Below are 13,580 nucleotides of genomic sequence, written 5' to 3'. Positions count from 1 at the left end.
CTAAGGGTATTTTCATAATTTAGACAAAAGATAGAAACTGGAATTTCTCAAATTCACAGGGGCAAAACTGTCTTTTTGCCCAAAACCCTAATTCCCTCTACTGCTGCCGTCGCCGCCACCCTGCCGGCGGCACCTGTGCGGCGGGGCGAGGGCCCGCTGGCGGCGACGCCGCTGAGGGTGGGCGCCCCCTTCGGGCGCCGCTGCCTCCGCAGGCGGTGCTGTCCTGCCAGGCGGCCGCCCCTGTGGGGGGGGTTTCGCCCGCGGGAGTAGCGGCGGCAGGCGTCGCTGCAGGTGGGCTCCCCCTTCGGGCGTCGCTGCCTCCGCAGGCGGTGCTGTCCCGCCGGGCGACCGCCCCTGTGGGGGGGGTTTCGCCCGCGGGAGCAGCGGCGGCAGGCGTCGTGCGTCGCTGCCCTGCGGCGGCAGGCGCCGCTTCCTTTCGGTGGCAGGCGCTGCTGCCCTACGGCGCCTCTGCCCGTGGGTTGCCAGCCCCGCCGGCAGCAAACCTGCTGCAAGCAGACCGCCGGCCGGCTGCTGCAGGCATAGCGCCGGCGCATGCGCCGGCGCTGTGCTGCCTGGCTGCGGCTGCCGCTGCAGGTGGCTGCAGGCATGCAGATCGACGGCAGCAACTGTTGCTGCCCTTCCTCGCCTTTGCGTCAACGATTTTGACGTCAATATTCTTCCTAAACACAACACACGCAGTTCAAAAACCAATCATTCGCACGAACAACCTGGCTCTGATACCACTGTTGGGAAATCATAGGGGGGGCGACATCATATGCGCAGCGGAAGAACAAGAAAACAAAAAATCCCCGATTCCCAAAAAGATGTTCATCGTCGTGCGAAGATTGGTGCGTAAAATCCGCAAAAACACAAAACTGCGTATAGAGATTGTGTTACCTAGGGAGATCGTATATCCCTGTTTCCTTGCAGATCCTTAGGAGAGGGTGAAGGAGGTCAAGCGTCCTCCTCTCTAGCGGTGATCCACACAGCAGGGTTGCGACGACGCTCCTCAAAACTCCAGGCCTACTCTGAGGTGGAGAGGGAGAGGAGAATAGGAAGGGCAAGCAAAGACTCTAGCCTATGAGGCTGTGAATCCCTCCTATTTATAGAGATCCCGTGTCAAAACCCTAATGGGTCCTTTCCCTAGTGGGTATTGGATCTGCATCCAATAAGACAAGGGCTCCGTCGGATATCTCATATCCGAACCTCTACTCATCGCAATGCCTACCATATGTGTGTGACCCTCTAGGCCCAATATCGAGCTGGCCGTGAGTCATACCTGTCAGAACTCTTTCTAACTAAGTGAATTATTATCTCTGTAATAATTCACTCGACTCATCGACTACGGAAGTACTAGGCCACTACGCCGTAGTCCCCAGACGATACAGGGGAATCCAATCCATTGGACCTGTCTGTCCTCAGTTACCATGTACCTATAGTCCCTCATCCATCTAATATCCCAGAGACCGTATATCGAGCATGGTGCTGTCAGACCCATACGGTTTCTACTCGAGTCTCGCTCTAATCGGATTCTCCCGGAGAACTCTTTCTCTCTCAACCCGAATGACCCTGACCAGGGATTTGTCTGAGCAAGAACACATGGGATATTCCTCTCATGATACCGAGAGTGGATGATCCTCTATCGACACTCAATAGCCCTCGTAAGGTCGACTACCACTCCCAATGACCAACTGTACTAGATCTGGGAACAGCCAAACCTATAAGTCTGGTATCAAAGAGTGGAGCACTCATACAGGACATCCTTGGTGTCTCAAGTCTAAGAACCAGATACACCACTAGGACTACGGAATCGTTGTCTGACAATAAGGCATCATCAACCATCCAGCATTCCGTAAGCGGATCAATCAGTGAACTCATTCTCCAATGAGCACCTGTATTGTATCCCTAGTGTCCCTACACGAGCAGCTATGAGACCAGCTGCATCCATCATATGGACGGGTATACAGCACACCAGTCTATCCGGTTATCACGATGTCCCTCTCGAGTAACCTATGACCGGGAATATTTAGGATATGTGTTTAAAGGTGAATCGATCTCATTATCGTGATCTCATCACGATCCGATTCCCATTGCACAAATCCAAGGACATCACAATATATATGCATTTATGCAATAGTTATAAAGTGATATATGCCAAAATATAATAAGCAAAAAGATTCTGTATCAAGTCACACGTGCCATCACTCACGTGATTGGCTTGCTGGGCCCGAGTTCGGACTGGTTTGGGCCAAGTTTGGAGCCCAACCAGTGAGCTGAATTGGCCTAGGTGGTGGCACCGCCTAGATTGGGCGGTGGCACCGCCCAGCACCTGAGAGCTGGGCGGTGGCACCGCTTGGCTGGGCGGTGGCACCGCCAGTCCACTGTCAGTGTCAGACACTGACAGGCGGTGGCACCGCCACTGACAGGCGGTGGCACCGCCGACCTTGGAAACCCAAGAGAATTCAAATTTTGGAGCCCAAATTTGAATCCTCTTGAGGCCTATAAATACCCCTCAAATCTCAGCTCAGAATACAACCTTTTGAAAAGCTAGAAGTTGAGAAAAGCTTTAGGAAAAGTCTTGTTTACAATAGCTTGAGTGTTCACCTCCTTTCTTTTCATTGAAATCTTTGTAAAAGGGTGAACCACTTGTAAGAGGTTGTAAGAGGGGTGTAAGAAGGAGGTTGATCTTCGCCTAGTAAAGGAAGATCATTAGTGGATGCCGGTGGCCTCGACGGAAGAGGAATCAGAGGAGTGGATGTAGGTCACGATTGACCGAACCACTATAAACTACCGTCTTCTCTGGTTTGCATTTTGTTCTTGCCATTTACATATTGCAAACTACTTTACTTAGTCACTATGCTTCCATACGCTTCTAAGTTATTAAGCTTTTCAAGTTCGATTTTTTATCGTACGAAAGATTTTGTCAAAACTAACGTTTTAATCCGCTGCACTAATTCACCCCCCCTCTTAGTGCCGCTCCGATCCTAACAATTGGTATCAGAGCCACGGTTTTCTACTTTTGTTTAACACCCAAATAGAAATGGCTCTTTATAGCTTTCAAGAGGGTCACTCTCTCATTCGTCCTCCCTTTTTCAATGGGACGGACTATACTTGTTGGAAAACTCGAATGAGAGTTTTCTTACTTTCTTTGGATTTGAATTTATGGCACATAGTCAAAAATGGATTTGAAATGTCTTCTCTCCCAATGAACCATTGGAATGATTTGGAGAAGAAGATGTTTTCTTTAAACGCAAAGGCTATGAATGCCTTATTTTGCGCTTTGGACAAAAATGAGTTCAATCGGGTTTCTTTGTGCGAAACAGCTTTTGACATATGGCACACACTTGAAATCACACACGAAAGCACTTCTAGAGTTAAAGATTCGAAAATCAACATTTTAATGCATGATTTTGAGCTTTTTCGAATGAAGCCGAGCGAAACCATTGTTGACATGTACACCCGTTTTACGGATGTCGTCAATGGTTTACAAGCTCTTGGCAAATGTTTTTCGAATTTTGAACTTGTTAGTAAAGTTTTACGATCACTTGTTAGTAATGGCAGTACAAGAAACAAAACATTTAAATATTTTTCCACTTGAAGAACTTATCGGCTCATTGATGACATATGAAATGGTGCGCAATGCACATGATGAACACAATGAACACTTGAACCACCTTCCAAAGAATAGGAAGGATTTGGAATTCCGGACAAATGAATACCACTTGAGCGATGACTCAAGTGATGAGGACAATGATGAACTTGAACTTCGAACACTAAATCTTAATAAGTTTATTAAACAAAAATCTAAAATAAACAATGAACTTGAACGGAGGAAGAGGCCAAAGAAAAGGAAGGCACCCAAGGATGAATCAAGAACTTCCAAAGGTGAAACGACGAATTGGGCTTTGACGAGCTTCGACTACAAGTAACTCAACTCTCTTGAATTATTTTGAAATTACATAATACTTTTCATGAGTTATTTTTAATTTAATTTAGGATTAATTACATGAAAATAAAAAATTAGAAATCATGCTTATCGTTCTAGTAATTTTAAAAATAATCATGAAAATTGTATGTTTATGATAAACAAAATGATCTTGATTAAAAATGCCTTATGAAATGTGATATCATGCCTAATAAATTTATTTTTTGAAGCTATGCATGATGATGATGAGTTTTGGGTAATTTATAGTTTATTGATTATTGATGATTTCCATAATAATCTTTTACGATTTATGGATTATCAATTTATACCATGATGAAAGTTGCTTTCGAAAATGATGCACGACCTTTGTATGCAAACTAAGCATGAAAAAATAGATTCACCTAAAAAGAAAAATGTATGACTACAACAAATAATAAATGATTTTGGTTGAAAATACTTTATACTCAATGAAACCATCATTAATGAATATGCTTTATATTTAATAGTTTCTTTGGCTTATATGTTCTATCGTGATAAATATTTTGAAAATAAATGAAATCATGTTTGATTTGAAGTAATGCATAATGATCATGCTTAATAAATTTCGAAATTATGTTTGATGAATCTTGTGATTTATGGATTATTGATTTTTACCATAATGAAAGTGCCTTATTAATCTTTATTATAATAAATCTTACACTTTCGATTTTAAACATGATACATGTTTTTATTTGGTATAAGTGAAATAAAATCATATGAATTGAAACAACTAAAAAGAGGAAAATATTTTTTCCTTGAAAAATTATTTTTCTCTATCCTTTTGATCTTGATGTTTATTATGATAAATCTATGTATACCATTTTGAATCTCTTGAAAGTAATGTTGAGATTTTGATGAATTTGACGATTTTTATTTAAATGAGATTGTATTCAAATTATGATCTTGATTTCTTGGATTTACTACTTGAGATTTTTTTTTAATCACAATCTCTTCTTTGTACACCTACAATTTTTGTTATTTATAAAAAGAAGTGATTTGATAAAATGAATCATGTCTTTTGTCATTCAAGAGGTCTTATCCTTCATGACATGATGCCATTGGATTTATGGCTTGTATGCCTTGAAATAATTGAAATATTATGCACTATTTTGTTCTTCCCTTATTCTTTCTTGTTTACAATGATAAAATGGGAAAATGTTATGATCATGCATGGCATGATGCAATTTGACAAATTAATACCATGATGATTTGAAATGTTTATGATTTGCAATAATGCATACAATACTTGTGCTTTCTAATTATGATGTGATGTATTACATATGATGTAAATCATGATTTAAAATACTATGAGTTGTTGCTAAAATGATGTATTATAAATATTGATTTAATGTTTTGTATCATGAATACTCTAAATGATGAATGTTTGGTATCATGATCAAAATGTTGATAAATAGTTAAAAATTTTAGTATCATGTATGATATCCTCATAATATTGATCGATTTATTCAATATCGTACATGAATGAATATAAGATTTTTAAAAATGTGCATATTCTAATTTGAAAATATGATGATGCACAAATAAGATTTATACTTACCTTTATCATAATTGATGTAAAGGGTCTTCCCTTCTTTTTGATAATGATAAAGGGGGAGATAACTAGCTTGCACAAGTCAAGAAGATGCAAAAACTTGATTGCTAGCTTGCCTATCTTAAGTAGCAAAGATTGCTAACTTGCTTATTTCAAGAAGCAAAAGTTGTCTTCTTGAACATCACTATCTTGCCTATCTCAAGAAGCAAGACTTGCAACCTGCACATTACAATAGAAAGCAAGAATCGATAGCTTACACACTTCAACAAGAAAGCTATCTTATATTTGCTTTCGAGATTTTTGCTAGCTTGTATATGGCAAAACTTGCTCACTTTTTCAAACACTTTGCTAGCTTGCACTTTGTAAAGGAAGTGAAAAATAGCACTTCTCAAAAGAGAAGAAAGAACTTACTATCTTGAACATCACAAAAATTGCTACCTTGCATGATGTAAAATTTACTAAGATCACTATCTCAAAAGAGTTGCTATCTCAAAAGAAGCAAATGTGCTATCTTGCCTATCTCAAAATACAAAACATGCTAACATATTACGGAAGCAAAATTGCTAGCTCAAACATTGCAAAGGAAGCAAAAATTTGCTAGCTTGCAACTTGCATATCATGAAAATTGCTAGCTTGTAGTCTAAAGAGAAGCAATTAGTTGTTATTTCAAGAAAAGCAAACATGCTAAACTTACACATCTTTAATTGCTAGATTGCATGATGATAAAATTTGATACTATGTTTTTCATGCAATGTAAGAAACTTTTTATCTCTAAACACATAAGAGTAGGAACTTCTCCTTTTTGTTGATGACAAAGGGGGAGAAGTATGATGACATGACATGTTATGCATAAGTTTATGATGACATGTTGCTTGGATTCTTGAATCCAAGAGTTTCTATCAATAAGCCATATTGATAGGGGGAGTTTGTTTAAACTCCGGGAGTTAAGGTTAACTCCGTCATCAAGTGGTTGTCATCATCAAAAAGGGGGAGATTGTTGAATCTCGTATTTTGATGATAAAACCACTTGGCATGTGTTTATAATTTAAACTGCATTTTGAGTGATGCAGGTCTACTCGATCAGGATTAGACAAGTTAACGCAGGAAGAATTGACGTTGCGCCGGAGGAGATCACGTCAGGGTATTGGACGACAGAAGGCTTCAGACGTCGGGCATCGGGCCAAGGAGAGCATAATTGCGCCAAGGATATCGGGGTTGCCAAGGTCAACCGCCGATTGGGCAACAAGCCGCAAGAGAGGACGATGTGCTGAAGAATCAGATGAAGCGCCAACCAATGACGTATCGGGCAAAAGAATGTCAATTCGCGTTGTAATAATTGTCTAGATCGGAGTAGAGTTTTTGCTTGTGTGTGCATGATTAACTATGATAACGATGAAGACATAAAGCGAAACAAAGTGTCGGAGTCAAGTGCGAAGGATTTGTTGTGAGTTCGAGAGTTCGACGGAAGTCCGAAGGTTCGTCGGGAATGCTGCTGGAACTAGCCAAGAATAAGTAGGGAGCTTGCCGAAGGGTTTTTCGGAAGCTAACCGGAAGGTTCATTGGAATTTCACGGAGCTCGCCGAGAAAGATCGGAGCTTGCCGAAGAAGCTCGTTGGAACTCGCTAAGATCAAATCGTGAAGTCTAGGAGCTTGCCGGGAGTCCGCAGAATGGTTTCCGAGAGTTTATCGGAAGACCGTCGGAAGTTCGTCGGAAGCTCGCCGGAAGAAGTCTTGACTTACGGACTTTGTAATAGCTTAGAAAATGTCTTTAAATTCGTAGTTAGCATGTTAATTAGGGTTAGGATTAGGTGTTAATCCTATAACCCAAGTAGGGGCCAATTGGGCCCGAGTTCGGACTGGTTTGGGCCAAGTTTGGAGCCCAACCAGTGAGCTGAATTGGCCTAGGCGGTGGCACCGCCTAGACTGGGCGGTGGCACCGCTTGGCTGGGCGGTGGCACCGCCAGTCCACTGTCAGTGTTAGACACTAACAGGCGGTGGCACCGCCGGCTTCGGAAACCAAAGAGAATTCAAATTTTGGAGCCCAAATTTGAATTCTCTTGAGGCCTATAAATACCCCTCAAATCTCAACTGAGAATACAACCTTTTGAGAAGCTAGAAGTTGAGAAAAGCTTTAGGAAAAGTCTTGTTTATAATAGCTTGAGTGTTCACTTCCTTTCTTTTCATTGAAATCTTTATAAAAGGGTGAACCACTTGTAAGAGATTGTAAGAGGGGTGTAAGAAGGAGGTTGATCTTCGCCTAGTAAAGGAAGATCATTAGTGGATGTCGGTGGCCTCGATGGAAGAGGAATCGGAGGAGTGGATGTAGGTCATGATTGACCGAACCACTATAAACTACCGTCTTCTCTGGTTTGCATTTTGTTCTTGCCATTTACATACTGCAAACTACTTTATTTAGTCACTACGCTTCCATATGCTTCTAAGTTATTAAGCTTTTCAAGTTCGATTTTTTATCGTACAAAAGATTTTGTCAAAACCGACGTTTTAATCCGCTGCACTAATTCACCCCCCCCCCCTCTTAGTGCCGCTCCGATCCTAACACAAGATGCTTCCCGAAATGTTCCAACTCGGCTACCCCCCACTAGAGCCTCATATGAGAAGCGAGTTGAAACCATTTAGCGGACCGCAAGATAAAGCTACCTATTGGAGCTGAGCTGACCGAGTACTTAGTGAAGTGGTGAAAGCTTCCCCGAACTAAAGCTAGTTGGGAGCCCGAAGATGCCTTATGACATGAAGAAGCAATCATCAACAACTACCAACAAGCATCGATTAGGGCGTCAACAGTTTGAGTGGGGAAGAATGTCACGAATGGTCGTCGCGCACCTGCAACAACTTTGTTCAACGAATCATTCATCATTTGTGTTTACATGTACAACTGCATGGTAGCATGTTTTGACTTGGTTTTATGTCTTTTTGCTTGTAAAAATATAAGTTCGAACAAGTTACAGTGTTACAGTGTGACCGCTTACCGAACTGAGCAAAACAGCCCAAAACAGCTCCGTTTTCGCATGCCACGGGCTATTTTCTGCAGCCCGCTGCTACACATTAAACGTCAACCATCTCAGCACCTTAGAACCACCCGGGTGGCACCATGAGGGATGGGGCTTCCGTATAGTGTCGAGCGTTGAACAATCTTTCGCAAGTTCGCATGTTACCTTGACGGGAACTTATTGTCGCGCCCGACACTTGGTGAGCAGTTGTTTGTTAACTTGCAGCTGTTCGTTCAACCTTCTAGAGTCCTTGTTTTCCTCCTCTCCCTCTTTTCTCTTGTGCACGCAAGGTGCTCGCTAAATTGCTTGTAAAGCTTCCCCTTTTCGCGAGACGTCGGGACTTGTCCGTCACTCGTCGAATTAATCAACTTTCTCTTTTATAGGTCCTTCGGGACTTGCGAGATGTTGCAAGTGGGCTGATCTTTGTGGACGCAAGTGGGCTGATCTTTGCGGAAGCATATTGCAAGGGCGAGGCACTACTTAGGCAATGCAAGCTAAATTCGCGTCTTTGCCACAAGGGTGCCTTACGACTTAGACAATTCTAGCTAAGTCCGTGATATCACAACATCTGTGTTGGTGTCGACACATATGTAAAGCATTATCCTCTTCCTTTGCCTCACCTCTCACCGTCACTCTCTCTTCTCGTTCTCCTCTCCCTACAAGAAGTTGTAGAAGTCTTTAGAGTTTTTACTTACTATAACCACAATAATCATCTATGCCCCCAACGACGTCATCATCCGCTATCATTAAAAATATAATTAGGATATTAAAATTATCTTTTTATATATTATTTTAATATCATTTCTGCACGTACTCTCATGTTTTTCGTTAGTATAAATGACTACGTTAAGATAAATAAAACTAAATGTTTCACTTTTATAACTATACAGATTCTAATATAATTTTTTAAAAAAAATCTAACTACAAAGCTAATATATAATTAGCCACTAGATATTAATTCTTATGATAAAATATTAATGTCAATTAGAATATCAACTAGCAAGATTAACTGGCAAGGCACTTTTGTACGTGCATAGCCTTTGTGCTAGACTTGAATTAGAGGGATTAATGCATCATTAAACTCGCTATGCATATGGATGAAATCTTGTCAATAAAAAATCTTTTTCCAGAGAGAAGCAAGTGGAAAATAGAGAATGAGAAATGAATTAATAAATAAAATAAATAAAGAAAAAAATCAAGTTCAAGTTAGGTTTCATCGGACAGCCCATTTAAGGCCCATTTATTCATCCAGTGGGCCCGATTATGTGCCCATTTCATCTTCCCTGGTTGAGACTTATCGGAGATATAATGACTATAATGCCCTCAACATTCCAATAAATCGACCCTGCCGATTCGTCTTCGAGCCACGCCGCCGACGAACCTCTCGACGCCATTATTCTCCCCCTTTCTCGTCACCGTCACGGCCGTCTCTCTCTCTCTCTCTCTCTCTCTCTACCCGTCCCCTCTGTCTCAGCCGCCATCCTTTCTCCTCTCTCGCTGCCTTCTGGATGATAAGGATAAGGTAGTCTTGGAATCATTCAATCGTTTAATGCGCTATCTATCCCTTGGTAATGTCTTCTCGGCCTACCTACTTTTCTCTCCAGTCTATTCTTCTGTTGAATGTCTCCTCTGCTTCGTTTTGTTTCTCAGCTCTCGTTTCGATTTCTGGTTTTTTTCTTTCAATCCTTTTGTCTATTATTTCTCAAGTCTCAAACTTTAGGGCTCAGTTTATGTTATGGGCTTGTGACAGTAAAGCATGTCAATTTGGTGTACTCCACTGGAGTGCACAAAGCCATCTCTTTTTCCTTCTTTTTTGGGTTACTTGTAGCAAGCTAACTCAGACATTATAAAATAGACATTCTGTTTCTATCATTAATGTTAACATCCCTTTGATTGTAGAAGACAATCAATGGAGTGAAGTAACATTTCCACATTTGAAGATAATTACTGCAAGGCATTTTGCAAAAACAATATTTGGTTGATTCTTAGATTGCTATATCGAAGGAGTGAGCTAACATCACTACATTTTTAGTGTTTTAGTGCATAAGTGCTAAATATTGTTCCTTTTCTTTGAAAATTTTAGTTATCTTGCTGATATTATAACCAGTTTTTATTTGATTTTGTATTTTAAATTTTTTTTTTAATTTTACATGTCGATCCATTGGTTCAACAAACGACCTAATGCCAAACTCTCGTCTTGGTCGTTGCCTGGTCCAATTCTGCTAACAACGATAACAAGTGATCGTTTTGCTAATTCATGAGCTGTGCATATCTAATGCTTGACAAAATGCCTTTTTTTTTCTTTTTCTTTCAGAACCCTTGTGCAAGCCATATATGTTTCTCCCACCTTTTGCTGATGTGCACCTGCTGATCAAGTACGAACACACGGATCCTTATATCAAACTTTCTTTTTTGGCTTGGATAATAGTTGCTTCGCATTCTCATTGTGCTTGATTGCCAGTTGTCTTACTAACTTCGGCTTTGTTTCCAAAGAGGAAGGAGACACAGTCATGTTGCTGCATGCACATAGGACTAGACAAAGGAGCACTGATATCTAACGTTGTGGCACATGATTCAATCTACTCTTGCTCTTCACTGCAAGTCCATAACGGGTAGGCGTATTAGCTGTCTTCCGTTTTGGAATTTGGCATTCTACCACCAAGCTGATGAACTTGGCAGTGAAGAGTTGCTGCCATCAGAATGGTACAGAGCAGCTGCTGCTAAAATAATCAGACTGACACATGTTCTAAAAGATGTCAAGCAGATAGATGGAAGGATAATCAGCATCAATGACAGCGCTGTCATTACAGATGACCATATCATCAGCCATATGGAGACCTTCAAGTCGCTTGCGAAAGCGTTCATCGAGCCTACCACATTGCAGCTCTCCCAAAGGAAGACAAATGCACTGGCTGCACCACTCATATCTCCAAAACTTTTCTGTAGAGCGAGTGAAAGGAGCTCGATGACGCTGATTTCACTTACCCAAGTTTGTAACTTCCTTAATGTCTCAGTTCAGAAGAGGAAGCATGTTCGTTTGGCACTATGTCCGCAAGTTACACAACACAGTATTTGGTGGGGAGTGCTTGAGGAGGTTCTCCAAGACTTGAAACATGAGATGGACTGCTTAGCATGCCATTCTAAGGCTTTCGAGATGGGTGAGCAGATACTATTCAGCTGTATAAAGTTTTTGACAGATATCAAGGGTTCAAGTGCTTCCTCCCCGTCGTGGATGCGACCAGCCCCTTCGAATAAGGTCGAGAAGTCGCTGCCATCACGCAAATGGGAAGAAGTTCTTGATATGTTTGTTGATCTCTCGAAGGTCTTGGGCCAAGAGCAGAACTTGACATATCACCTCTCCAAGCTTGATATCATGAAAGAAGGATTGTACCAAATCAAGGATATTCTGGTTGAGAGAGACATTAGTCACAAGGAAGTTCGACGGCAGGACTACCTAGTCCAGAAGAAGTTTACAAAGTGCTTGGGGCACTCTTCCAAGTGTTTGTTCACTCTATTGCTGTATTATCTGCATGGAACCATCAGAGATATTGAAGTTGAGGTTAGTGGAGGGATTTACGAGTGTGGTGGTACTACATACTTGTACATTGGAAAGATCTTACATTCTTCTGATGAAGGGTCAATAAGGAGTGGGATTATGCAGCTGAACAGAGCTTTGAGTGTTTACCAGCTTGTGTGGCAAACAGCAGCTATGGATGGAGTATTGGAGTTGCAAGGACATCTTTGGTGTCCTGAGGCCGAGGAAAGGTCTCTCACATACAGAGGGAATGTGTATCACATTCACAGGTTAAGGTATGATTTATGGAAATAATTTAATTTTGCCGTGAAGGACAGATTAGAACTCTTCGATATTCATCTTTTCACTTCATAATGAATCAACTGTAATTGTCATTCAAATATGAATCATACTCGTGTTTATTGCTTAGTTTATGGACTAGACATAGTACATAAGCATATCTGTCAGGAAGCAGTTTGAAGTAGTGCCTTCATTGATGGTCTGTGGGTTCAAATATGTTACATCAAGATGGTCATCGGTCAACCAGAGTCCTTTGGAACAGCACGTGCACATTATAAATAATGCTTAATGATCATGTCAAATCACTCTAATGCTATACTGTCTGGAGCAAGTGTCCTAATGTTTTCTTGATTAGTCCATGTCTGAAGAGTATCAGTATGCAAATAGAAATATGAGAATTCTGTTATACCGACAATGTCACATGAATGATTAGCCATGTCAGCATGTGATCATCAACAACACTGGCATGCGTCTGATCAGCATCCACTTCAGTGTCTGATCAACACATCCTTCATTGGCTACGCCACCAGATCCATGGTGCCATGACCTCCTGACTTCCCAGATCAGATTTGGTTTGGGTAACCTCTCACCGACCTATAAATGTGGGGCTCTCTTGTAATTTCATCTATAGAAATATATTCTACTTTCCCCATCTCATATCATAGCCTAACTTAAGAGTCCGAGTGGTGTTTTCTGTAACGTCCTTGACATAAGTTTTGCAAGTTGGATGCCTGAGTTGGCATCCTTGAAAGCTTCATATATTTTAGAGGATAGTGGGAAGTTGTTAAAAGGGAACTTTTGATATTCTATAAAATTGATTTTGTGGTAGAAGAGCTGCTGCATTACTGGAAGATTCTTATTAGTATCATCCGGAGCTTTGTAAGATGGTGAGGTAGCTTACTTGTTGTCAAATGCTTGATAAATAACAATTTAGAACTCTGGATCCTATGTTATTGCTTACACTTGTGGGATTGCAGTATTTTGTGTGGTAAATAATGCCTATTATTGAAACCAATACCGATCTGTACCATGTATTATCATTTGAATAACTGATCAGTTCCGTCTTCGATGTCGGACCTTTGTTAGATCAAAATTTTAGTGAATATATTGTCTTAACTGTGAGGTTAAATCACTCCATCTTTTTGACATCTTTGTGTTATTCTGTGAGAGTAGTGCTTAGCATTTGATTATATGTCGCATTCTCTGGTCACGATTCAGTGTATCAAAGGTAGCAGATGACAA

At 41.0% G+C, this 13,580-nt stretch overlaps 1 protein-coding gene across 5 annotated transcripts; it reads left to right on the top strand.

Annotated features, from left to right (window-relative positions):
- Window positions 1-9,880: 9,880 nt before the first annotated feature.
- On the top strand, window positions 9,881-13,484 carry LOC103996646 (uncharacterized). 5 transcript variants are annotated; one of them, XM_065137509.1, is made up of 4 exons: window positions 9,881-10,092; window positions 10,839-10,899; window positions 11,018-12,334; window positions 12,772-13,484. In XM_065137509.1, exons 3-4 carry the CDS (start codon window positions 11,094-11,096, stop codon window positions 12,785-12,787), a joined length of 1,257 nt encoding a protein of 418 aa, XP_064993581.1. In that variant the 5' UTR covers window positions 9,881-10,092; window positions 10,839-10,899; window positions 11,018-11,093; the 3' UTR covers window positions 12,788-13,484. The 5 variants fall into 5 exon arrangements, with proteins under 5 accessions (XP_064993581.1, XP_064993577.1, XP_064993579.1 ...); XM_065137505.1 differs by lacking the exon at window positions 12,772-13,484 and having other exon boundaries at window positions 11,018-12,472; XM_065137507.1 differs by lacking the exon at window positions 12,772-13,484 and having other exon boundaries at window positions 10,986-12,472.
- Window positions 13,485-13,580: the final 96 nt, after the last annotated feature.

Source organism: Musa acuminata, chromosome BXJ3-1, assembly GCF_036884655.1.
Source record: "Musa acuminata AAA Group cultivar baxijiao chromosome BXJ3-1, Cavendish_Baxijiao_AAA, whole genome shotgun sequence".
NCBI classification, from domain to species: domain Eukaryota; kingdom Viridiplantae; phylum Streptophyta; class Magnoliopsida; order Zingiberales; family Musaceae; genus Musa; species Musa acuminata.
Note: the sequence above shows the minus strand (reverse complement) of the source record. Positions and strands in the feature narration are given on the sequence as shown.

Bases quoted from the DNA above. Each gene is read 5' to 3' on its own strand.
- LOC103996646 (XM_065137505.1), top strand. From the start codon at position 11,094: ATGATTCAATCTACTCTTGCTCTTCACTGCAAGTCCATAACGGGTAGG.